Source organism: Mus caroli, chromosome 16 (genome assembly GCF_900094665.2).
Source record: "Mus caroli chromosome 16, CAROLI_EIJ_v1.1, whole genome shotgun sequence".
NCBI lineage: Eukaryota > Metazoa > Chordata > Mammalia > Rodentia > Muridae > Mus > Mus caroli.
In genome coordinates this window covers 79,646,851-79,658,456 of record NC_034585.1, presented here as the reverse complement: position 1 = coordinate 79,658,456, position 11,606 = coordinate 79,646,851, and the positions used below count along the sequence as shown (strand labels likewise).

The following is an 11,606-nucleotide window of genomic DNA, read 5'->3' as shown; positions in this document are numbered from 1 at the left end:
TTCTTCTTCTTCTTCTTCTTCTTCTTCTTCTTCTTCTTCTTCTTCTTCTTCTTCTTCTTCTTCTTCTTCTTCTTCTTCTTCTTCTTCTTCCTCCCACCCACAAATCTCAGCAGATCCGCTGCTGCACATCTTGCTTGACTCAGGGCAAGTGGTTACTCGAACCTTTTATTTGATTCTAAAGATTTGTATAATAGTTTATTTATTGGTGGTTTCTATATCATATGTTCTACTACACTCTAATTCCTTTTAAATCATACAAAATTATATAAGGCATACCAACTTTATATTTCCTCCTTAAATCCATGTGAATCATTTTTAAAAATATTTTTTCACTGTCTCCAAGATATTTCTATGTAATTAAGAAAATTAGTTTCAAGTAGTGTGTTAGCTTCTGACATGATATGTTGTGGAAATAAGAACGCTGGTAAGCATCTATTTAATCCAGGGTTTAGTTCATAAATTTCCGGGAGACTTTCTCCATCTTCACATCGCAGATCAGAGACTACTTAGCTGTAGTCATTCCTAGAGCAGAGAATGCATCTGGTAGTCCCCAGTGTTACAGCGTTAGCTGCCATCTCTCGCTGTAGTCTCTGCTGCTCAATTCCAGGGACTTTTTGACTTTGAACTTGTCTGTCTCTTCAATCTCTACTTAGTAATCGTCATTTTCTCTGCATGACATAGCCAGGCCTCTAAAGAACCATAAATCCTGATAGAATTGGTGCCTCTCTGCACACAGTGAAAAACTGCTGGACAGGGACCCACAGTGCAGCCCTGAAGTTCAGATTCAGAGGACTTCAGGTTTTCAAATTCGGAACCTTCCAACTTGACTTTTGTTGTAGCTTTCAATTAGTTTTCTGGGTTAACCCCCAAAATATTGGACCTCCTCTCTTTCCGCTGCAGGGGCAGGGGGTTAGGGAAGATGATATTTGTATTGATGTTGATGGCCTAGTGATCTGAAGATCTTGGTTACAGTGTGACTGGCATGTGTCAGATGCAGATAAGCACACATGCACAACCCAAATGCGCTTCATCACTGTATTAGTGACTTCTTGGTATGCCAAGCAACCTGATAAGAGCAACCTAAGAAAGGAAGCCTTTGTGTGGGTGTAGAATTCCAGGGTACAGTCCAGAGTGACACAGTGATCATGGTGTGAGGCAGGAGCTTGAGGCAGCAGCAGGTCACATGGCACCTGCAGTCAGGCAGCAGACTGCATGCCTGCTCTCTCCTTTGCCTCCTGTCCAGAAACCCCAGCCACAGCCCAGGGCTTCTTAAATTTAGGGTGAGTCTCCCCACATCAATTAACCTAATCCAGAAAATCCCTGCCCCTGACATTTCCAGAGACTTGTTTCCCTAAATCCCATCAGGCTGGCAAGCAAGATCATTGGTCACACTTACTTCTATATCTAGTCCATTTAGTGTGTATGCAGAATGAAGTCCTTCAAAACAAAAACTTGCCCGATGCTGAGTTTTTTAATAAATTCAGTGGCATCTTAGGGACATCTACTGGTACTGACCCTTGACTTGCCTGTAGATAGATGGCCCACTCTGCAGCAACACACTGGGCCAGGAGGATAGTAGGCTCATCGTCATTCCTCGTCCATTGGTTACTCTCACAGCTTTCTTAAACTGGTCTATAGAGTGAGATTACTGAATACAGAGCCTGCTGTAATCAGGCATCTATTAAACCAGACAGACTCTGTAAAGCACTTAACCCAGTAATATTATCTATTACCAGTGTACCCCAGTAAAAGCCACTGGATAAGGGGGTAAATCTTCTGCCTACATCGTATCTGTAAGTAGTCCTTCAGTGATGACATAGGCCATGGATGTGTGAGAGTAGAAGATGTTTGCTAAATTATTCTGAAAAGTCAACATTCAAGTTCATTTATATAGTAATGCGTATTTTCAATACATTACCTAGGTAAATCTTAATTATTTCATGGATCTGCAATTCCAAGAGGGTGATCCAGGTTCCGAATGTCTAAGATAAGATGATAGCAAAGATACATAATGCGGGGGAGTCAGTTTTCACACCCCATTAAGACATTTAGTTTCTATCTCAAACTAATTTTGAGATGTCTTGCCTGAGGAATTCTCTTTAGAACATCGCCACTCGGGAACGTTCCCTTCCATACAGGAAATTGAAACATTTTTCTTCCCAGGCTCATCTATAAAGCGAAGCATCTCTTCAATATCTCCTCGTCCACCGCTGCCCTTTATTAGCTAATAGAAATACTCAAGTACCTGGAACCGTTTGTACATTTTCCATGTATCTTGTTCTCAAGAAACCAATTTAAAAAAAAACAAAAAACAAAAAACAAAAAAAACCTCTCGTGCTGATCGGATAAGACCTTATAATAAAGCCTGGTTTTCCTCGCGGATTCGGGAGATGGATTAAAAAGTCCACAAGAACCCACTCCGTAATCAACTTTGTATATTGCTTCATCTTCCTCCATTAAGCTTACATTACAGCAGGCTGGCCTGCTTCCTCAACTAGTGTCTTATCTTTTGCCACATTCAGGAGATTATAATGCATACTTTCTGGGGCTTTCTGGGTGGATTTGGAATAATCCCCTTGCTACTCATGACTTAGGTTACTGAACAGGAAGGATCCACTCTTCATTTGTGCAAGGAGTAGACTTTGGCATTGTATTCCTGGTTTACACATACACATTCCCAAAATATACCACTTGGAATGCTTTGACTTGATGTCGTAAAAGGTTAAAATCAATGTCTTAGTTTATTGATGGGAGACTTCGCTCAGATGGCATACACCTTTTATGGGTAATCGGTGCTTACTCACGTCAAGTAAAATGACTTTCCGACAGTTCTCAAGGAAAATGGAAAGATGAACCAACCTTATTTTGGGAGGCTGCAGTACATGTAGGCATTTATATTCACCATACCGCTGGCATAAATTATTTATATTCTTGTAGGACAAATATTATTCACATTGGGATGGGCGTGTGATGTGTTTTTAATAGGAAACATACTGTCGTATAAGCCACTGTGTTAAATCTGTATTTGAAAGGAGAATGGGGGATTTTCATATTGCCGTATGTCCTCTTTATAGGTCATGAGAGAATGGGAAGAGGCAGAGCGTCAAGCCAAGAACTTGCCCAAAGCTGACAAGAAGGCCGTTATCCAGGTAACACCCCGGTCCCACCTACACCAGACAGAACATGCCACTCTCAATCATCAGGGCCTCCAGGAATCTGCTGGAAACCCCTGTTTTATATATTTTCATGACCTTCACTTGTTCTTCACTTCTTGTCTTAGTAATAAGTTGCTTCCCTTACATTTGCTCCAACTATTTAAAATTAGAATTAATCACCCCAAATTTATTCTATGGCGTGCAATCTTCTTTCCAGTAATGATACATCTTTTAAGAGACTGAAGTTTTCAGCTCCTCCAGTAACCTTGGAAAATTTAAGTGAGATTAGGAATTTAGGACTAAACCCAGTCTACACATGACCTCGTGCAAACAGAGAGAAACTATCTTTGCACTAATCGTTATGTTAAGAAACAAATATGTTTGTGTTTTTTTTTTTTTTTTATCACATCAGCATTTCCAGGAGAAAGTGGAATCTCTGGAACAGGAAGCAGCCAATGAGAGACAGCAGCTTGTAGAGACACACATGGCCAGAGTTGAAGCCATGCTCAATGACCGCCGCCGCCTGGCCCTCGAGAATTACATCACTGCACTGCAGGCGGTGCCCCCAAGGGTAGGTCACATTGAGATGTCACTTCAGGTCACAGCATCAATGATGGTGTCCAGACTGTGGAGACTGGAGGCCGCAGGGAAGAAGCTAGGAGAAATGCCATAAGCACTTTATTTGTAGGTGTGACTTAGGTACATTGTATCCTAAAGACATGGGGAAATAGACCAGTGTTGGCCCTCCTTCTCTTAACTCTTTTGGCAGTTACCTTTATACTGATTTCCATGCTGCATTCTTATTTTTCTTTAAGCCATCATTTTTTAAAATCTTTTTTATCTAATGAGGAACTATTATACCTTTTTGCCTAATATAGTCATGAGTTTTCATAGTCATATTCTCTGTTCACATTTACCATGTATCATTTTTCTTCTTGGGCATCCTTTATGTTTTCAAGTGCAGATAAGATGAAGTTTGAATTCTTTGGGTTACAGTGTGTATAAGCTAGTGATTTATTTATGCCTGAAAAACACCTTAACTTTACCATTGGTTTTAAAAGATATTTTTGCTGGGTATAGAATTATCAGTTGAAGTGATTTTCTTTTACTACTTTAATGATGTTTGCTGTTTTCAACAGACCATTCTTATCACCTCTACAGATAATCTTTTGTTTGATCTGGCTGTGCTAGAGGTTTTTCTCTTTTCACAGTAGCTATTTTATCCATGTAAAACGATGGAATTCCATCTGTCCTTAGTCTCTTATGGCCATCCCTTCATCTCATACCTAAGATTATGTCTGATATTTTCATGCTTAATTTCTTATTGGCTATCATATACTATAAAATTTATGTTGTTGGGTGCTAGGTACTTTTGCATAACTATGAATATATTCAGACTTTGATTTGAAATCTAGCTAGTTTTCCTAGAAGCAGCTTCACCCTTTCACATTTTGCTCTTTTTAGATTTGTTAGGTGGAGTGACTCTTCTTGTAGCTTGTTACTTCCATTTTCAAATCAGGATCCTTAATAGTCTACCATGAACTCTGAGTTTCAAATTGGATTGACAAGAACCAGGCAGTCCTGTGTCTGTGGGACTTCAGGCACTATTACCTCTAATTTTCTGGGTGCCTTTTACCTCTAGCCTCTGTTTCTTATACCAGCAGGCACTGAAGAGTCCTCAGCTACAGTCAGTTAGTAGGATAACCTGCAGATCTCTTATAGAGCATCTGGTCCTGTAAAGTCTAGCCACCTGGGTCTCCAATGCTCTTCCCCTCTTGGGGTCCACTGCCTGAGAGCCCTACCTTTTACAGTCAGGGAAGCTCAGGGACCATGGTTGCTGATAGTTGTAGGACCTCACCTTGTGTGTCTCCTCTTCCTCTGTGGTCCATGGTCTGTACTCTGCAGAAGCTGTTCCTGTTATATAGTCCATCTATTCCTTTTCTTTGGCAGGAGGGTGAAATTTTGGTCTTCTTAGCAGATCTTGACCAGAAGTGGAGATTTGTCCACATTATGTAAGGGAACCCAAACTCCACCCACCCACTTGTGCTAATTTCCCTCACCACACTGATTGTCCTTTCTCTGTTAAGGAGCTCCTGGCATTCCTCCGGGTATCGAGAGGACACTGGTTCTTTTGTACTGATGACATCACTGTGATCTCGGAGGATGGGGTGGCTGGTTCAGGGTGATACCAGTAGCCATAGACAGAGAAAGCTGAGAGTCAGTTGCCTGCTGCAGTGTCTCTTCTCTGGATCACACTTCCTCCCTGAACAAACTGCTCCTGACAATAAGATGTCTATATTAGCATTTTATTTTCTGTGAGCAATCTCTGTCTTTCCCAGGCAGTACTTAGTGAAATCCTGGTTACATCTCTTTGCAGATGACAAGGTTCTGGGTTACTCTTTCTTTAGAGAGCATGCTTTGGTGAGGAGAGTTGTGGAGGTCATTTGTCGAGGCAAGAACTGCTAGGTGGATTTTTAAGCCACAGGCCTGAGTCTTGGGGCACTGACTCCTGTGCATAAAGTTACCGACCTTGAGTTATTTAAATTTTGACCAGCCACTGCAGATAGCTCTGTATTTTTGAAAGGTGTTAGAAAACTCTCTCTTCCCGATTGCCTTTGTGCAAATCTCTAAAAAGATATAAATCAAGAGTTTTCATTAAATCTTGTAATCGATCTACAAACTGTGTTTGGATATGCTGCTTATAACAACCACTGAGCCATAACAGGTTATTATAAATATGACTTAAATGTGCGCTGACTATTTGAACACAAGGGTAAAAGGGTTTTATTTTTCTCTTTTAAAACAGTTTAATCTTATTCTAAATGTTTGCCAAGCTTCATAGACCGATCTTCCTCAAGACCAGTGAGAAATACGTGACCAGGGGCATATGTGTCCTAGTTTTAATTAATTCAAACAGAAAATTAAGGAATAGGTTGGAAAGCTTGGAAGCTTTCCTGTTTCTCAAAATGTATTCCTTAACATGTACCCTCCAGAGAGGAGCTGCCCTCTGGCACTTCCTTCTGGGCACGGCTTCACGGGTAGCTGTCCGCACCTGCAGTGCTGGGATGCTCTGTGGCCCATTTCTGTGGTGCTAATACCTGCTTTTCTTTTATCTTTGAAAATGAAAACACTTACTATGAAATTACAAGTGTTTAGATACTTAAAAACATTTTATTGCACACAAATGAAAAGTGATTGTTACCAGAGTTTACCCTAGAGAGCAGGGAGTTGGTAAGAGCTTCTGAGAATGTGTGCACATGGCTTCTCTCTCTCTCTCTCTCTCTCTCTCTCTCTCTCTCTCTCTCACACACACACACACACACACACACACACCACTCTTAAAACCATTTCCAGGGGTGCATTTGTTTGCTTAAATTTAACATGCATTCTAATCAAGTAATAATAATACGTGTCAGAATAAAAGTGACTTCAAATAAAATATAAAATATAATCAGTTCGGTTGCAGAGAAGGTTATGATAAGGAGAATTTGTAAGCTAGCTAGTATGGAAATATAAAGTTTCTGATATGTAATTTTTCCTTTTTTAAATGATTTTGGCTGACTATTAATATTAATGGTAGTAATCAGTTGTGAGAATGATTAGTCGTGTGCATGAGGGGTCTGAGGGAAACATAATTGAAAAATTTAGGCAGCTTTCATAATTTTTGTCATAACAGCAGTAGGCTAATGAGACTTACTAAGAAGCTATAAGAGATTACGTTTGTTCAGGGTATTTTTTTGGATGATTGTGATAATCAAGTTAATGGGAGAAGTATTAGTGATGGTAAAATAATTTTTAGCATTGTAGAAGGTTAAGGTTTTGTACATAGTCTGTTCCATACAAACTCATCAGTTATAACTGGATTCTAAGAAATCCTACTTTAGTTTTATTATATAAGTGTTTTTAATTAAAAAGAAAAAAAAAAACAAACAAGAACTTCCAGTTGTTTCAAAACAGTGTAGGCGTTGGAAAAGGAGGGAATATAGTTTAAGCAGCCTAGATTCATTCAACCTTGGATGGTTGGTTCATTAGAGAGCGTTTGAAGAAAGAACAGAGGATCTCAAATGCGAATATGCAAAATTAAAACAGATTGTTGTAAGTCACCCTGGAAAAAGCCAAGAATATGTCACAGGTGGCATTTGTTGGATGGTCAGACCTCTTGGCAAACCTTTCCCAAGGTCTGTGTTGCTTTAAAACATCTTTTGTTTACTAATTCATGCTTATTACTCTGTGAGCTCTGCCTTCTGGGTTGTGTTATTAAGCCTGTTTATCCCCAGAGAGCCTCGGTCTGTTTGGTTTGACTAAACAAGGCTTAAAGATGCAGAAGTCCGTATCAGACCTGGCCTTTCAGTGCTGTGGGGTTGGAGGGGGTTAGCTCTCTCCCCAGTGCCTGTACAGCTAACATTTAGCTGAAGGCATGGGCTTCATCGCAGAGCTGTGGGCAAGGGCTAAATCTCAGTCTAAACCGAATGTAATTGACAAAGGTCGCTGGTTTGTGGGAGAGGACTGCAATCAGTTTGTTTTCCAAAGGTTCTGGTGTTATATAAAGACCTGTGTTTAATGGCCAAGATAGCCATTTAATCTGTAACTAGGGACAAGTTACTTAACAAAGGAATTCTTCCTCCCCAGTCTGCAAATAGGGGGTTAAATTTTCAACATTGTTGAAACAGCAACTAGCCTGTTTCTAGCTTTGACTGGCCATAATTCAAAACCAGAAGGATTCACTGAAGGTTGAGACAGGACTGTAGAGAGTACAAAGACGTCTTCCTTCCCAAGGGGTCTGAGAGGTGGTGTGGGACACATGGAGGCTTTGGTGACTGTCCAGTTGGGAAGATCTGCTTCTTAGGTAAAGAGGAGCCAATGGGCGATGACGTATCGGAACTCCTTGAGCATGTGCGTGCGATATGTCTGCTCTAGCAGTGTGAACCCTGCACCAAAGACAGATTATGCAAAACCTTTCCATGTAACACATCAGTATTATCTGAACAGAAAGAAGCCTCCAAAAATAATCTATTGCCATTTTCTCTACTCAGTGAAATTTGTGTTTGACCTACCTAGATGGTTTTCTAAAGAAAAAGATTGGAGATACATTTTATATCAGGCTTTAAATTTTTCACTCAATCACTAAACTTAACTGCAAAAGAAAACCTTATTTTCTAAAATTTGCAATGTAAGTTTCCCCCAATCGGTTTTGATTTGTTTCCTTGGTTTATTTTTGTTTGCGTTCATGTTCCTGGGGGTCTCCTCCTGGATTTCTTCTCCTGTGGCATTGTGAATATGTATACAAGGTTAATGGCAAAATCGGGAATCAAACTCAGTAGGAGACAGCACAAGGGTGGAGGTGTAGCTCTCTCAAGTGTGTCTTTAAACCACCACACAGTTGTTTCATACGGTTCATTTTGCTGAATACTTTTTGAACTCTAAGATATTAGACTACAAAAATCTGTGGCCTTATAAAAACAGGAGAAAGTTACTTATTTTTCTGCCGAGCTAAAGTTCAAGGTTTTAGAAACCATTAGCATGCAATTTAATGTTTCAGAAAGGGTTTTTATAGTATCGAAAACAGGGACAGGCCATGATTTCCTTCCATTCTGTGGACACCAGCTTGGTGTCAACATGTTATAAAGACAATGGATAGATATCTTTTGGAATTAGTGAAATGGGCCTCATTAAGAGAAAATTGGATATATCTGGACTCAGTTAGGTATTTTCTGGGACGATTGACCACTTCAAACACCTTCTTAAATGGCCGGGGAATACTGGGTAAATACATCAAGTGGGTTTGGGATTTCAGTGTGGTCTATGAACATTGGGAGACTGTTTTTCTCATCTGAGAGCTATTCACTTGCATGAATAAGATACAAAGAATAGTTTACAGGCCGGAAACACTGCTGAAATTATACTTGGTTCTGAGTCACGCATCAGTTTAATTAACGGTAAATTTTTAGCAGCTACATTGAGCCAGGAACTATTCTGGGAGGCAGGAATAGGCCATACCTTTGTTTCTATCTCAGAATGTGTGCATTCTGCTTTGCCGTGAGTTCTTGTCTTCTGTGCTCTCATTGTGGACGTCATCTAATCCGTTTCCTTGCTGAGTATCTCTCATCTTTCCAGAAATTAATTTTTAAATGCCTCTTTTAAAAGGCAGTGTGATCCCAAGGTGAAGGAGGTGCAAATTGAAAGGACCACATCAGCTGCAGAGAGAACGCAGTTACGGGGCAAAGATGCACACAGAAACAATGAAGATGATAATAAGGGGGCTGGGTATAATTGGTCCCAATGGGGCAGATCTGTTTCTTTATTCTTAACCATGAGTTTTAGATCCCACCCATTGCCAGTATAACCAAATTGCAGTGTTAATACTTAACTGAAATAAGAATTTCCAAGTAAAATACACATGAACACATACATGTACACACATACAACACATACATTGCACACACAAACAATATGCACAAACACACATACATGTCTGTATGTGTGTGTGTGTAGAGAGAGATGCATATAGATGTGTGTGTGTATATGTGTGTGTGTGTGTCACTAGTTAGAGAAAATTTCAAGACGTAATATTAATGAATATTAAATTATTTATTATCAACATATTTATAATGAGCCACTGAATTTTTGCTTGTTCTGTGAACAATTCCATTTTGAATGTGAGTAACATCAGGCTAACAGTTATTAACAACAATTACTTTAAGGCAATTTACTTGTGAGCTCTCTATATAGACACAGTAGAGATACCAGGCATTCTTTTTTTCTACCATTCTTAAGAGGACATTTCTTCTTTTTTTAATTAGAATTTACCAAATTCATCTTTGTCTGGCATAATCAAATGAAGATCCCTAGACAACGCTGGTTGCTCATTACTCGACAATGGATTATATAGCTCTAGAAATAACTAGCGTCCACCTTGGAGAATTGTGGCTGAAAGTTGTAAAGAGGGCCGTCCCTCTTTACATTTCATTTCTTTTCTTTATTGAAGGAAATGTGCATGAATCATATGCCAAAGCCAAGCCATTTTCTTTGTAACAAATGAAAACATAATAATGTGGGGAAATGCTGCTTGTTTTTTTTTTTTCTTCTTTATCTAAACACACTGTCTGTCGTCTATGAGGTCCGGACACGCACCATTTTAGGTGGTTTGTCTGCCTGTTCTCCAACGTAGAGATTGATCTATCTAACTTTTTAACTTTCTAAACATGATCCTTGCAAATTGCCAGCTCAGAGCAACCAAGCAGAAGCCGGCAGCTAGGGCATCTTACGGTCTACAGAGTTATCTGATGTCACCAGGCTTTGCTCATGGGGGTCTCCAGGCTCACAGGATGATGAGGTCAGAGCTCATTCTGAGCCCCCAGGGCTCATGGCGTATACAGATGGGGGATCCTCGAGGCCTGCTGTGCTATTGCTCTGTATCAGGCTCTGGGGGATTTTTAGGGGAAAGTTAGGAATATCTTTCCAAAACACACAAAGAAGTAGTGGTGTTAAGCGAGATAAGAGCTTGAAACCATGTGAACACATTCTTTCTTTAATTATCACCAGGCTTATTAGAAGATAAGGATGAATTCAGAAGGCAGACCCATGAATATCATAAAAGCCCAACTTGTACCTAATACCTTGAATCACTTTTCAGTAATCTTCTAATGAGATTGACAGGGGACGTTCCTATCTTCTATTTCTCCTTCCTGCTTCAGACCTTTAGCAAAGTACAGCCTCCTGCCAAGAGCCTAGGACCAGAAATGAGATTCAGTAATCTAAATCCAGATCTTCTCCTCTGTTAAAAAAGAACTGCAGTCCGAGTGCTCCACAAATTCAGCCCTGTTATCTGCTCTAGCCACAGTTTCATTTTTGCACAATTTTAGTTTCTTGCGGTCATCGCTGTCTCAGAATATTAAATGGAAGATTCCGAGTGCCAGCCATAAGTTTTAAATAGCTTTTATTTCACCATATTGCTGTTGTTTTATTGGGGAGTGTTGGTGTTTTACTGACTAATTTATAAATCAGTCTTCATCGTAGACATGTGTGTATAGTACCAAGCACAGTCAATGTACGAACGGTACCTGTCCCTGAGTTTACAGAACTTGGAATTCAGATGAGAACTCCCAGAACACAGTTTTTCACCCTCCAGTTGCATCATTGTCAAGCCTATCTGCGCCTTGATAGAAACCTAACATGTTAGATTCTAAGACGGACTCACATAGTGGCCAAGGGTACAGAGCTATGGAGGCAGACAGCTTTTTGGGGAACACTGAGTGTCTATGGCACCTGGACTTGTGTGTCCCTTACATCATCCCTTCAGGCCAAGCATTAACATCCAACTAGTCAACTGACAAAACTTTTTCATCCTGAAATTCCTACTCCCCTTCTCCCTCCCTCGGTCTCTCCTTCCCTCCCGTTCTCTCTCTCTCTCTCTCTCTCTCTCTCTCTCTCTCTCTCTCTCTCTCTCTCTCT

General features: G+C 40.1%; 1 protein-coding gene across 7 annotated transcripts in view; it reads left to right on the top strand.

Annotated features, from left to right (window-relative positions):
• App (amyloid beta precursor protein) overlaps positions 1 to 11,606 on the top strand; it is a 215,778-nt gene that overhangs the window by 142,104 nt on the left and 62,068 nt on the right. For all 7 annotated transcript variants that reach the window (XM_029470476.1, XM_029470473.1, XM_029470475.1 and 4 more), the window contains 2 exons: positions 3,075 to 3,149; positions 3,568 to 3,726. In XM_029470476.1, the coding sequence (XP_029326336.1) occupies positions 3,075 to 3,149; positions 3,568 to 3,726 (234 nt within the window). The remainder of the gene's footprint in view (positions 1 to 3,074; positions 3,150 to 3,567; positions 3,727 to 11,606) is intronic.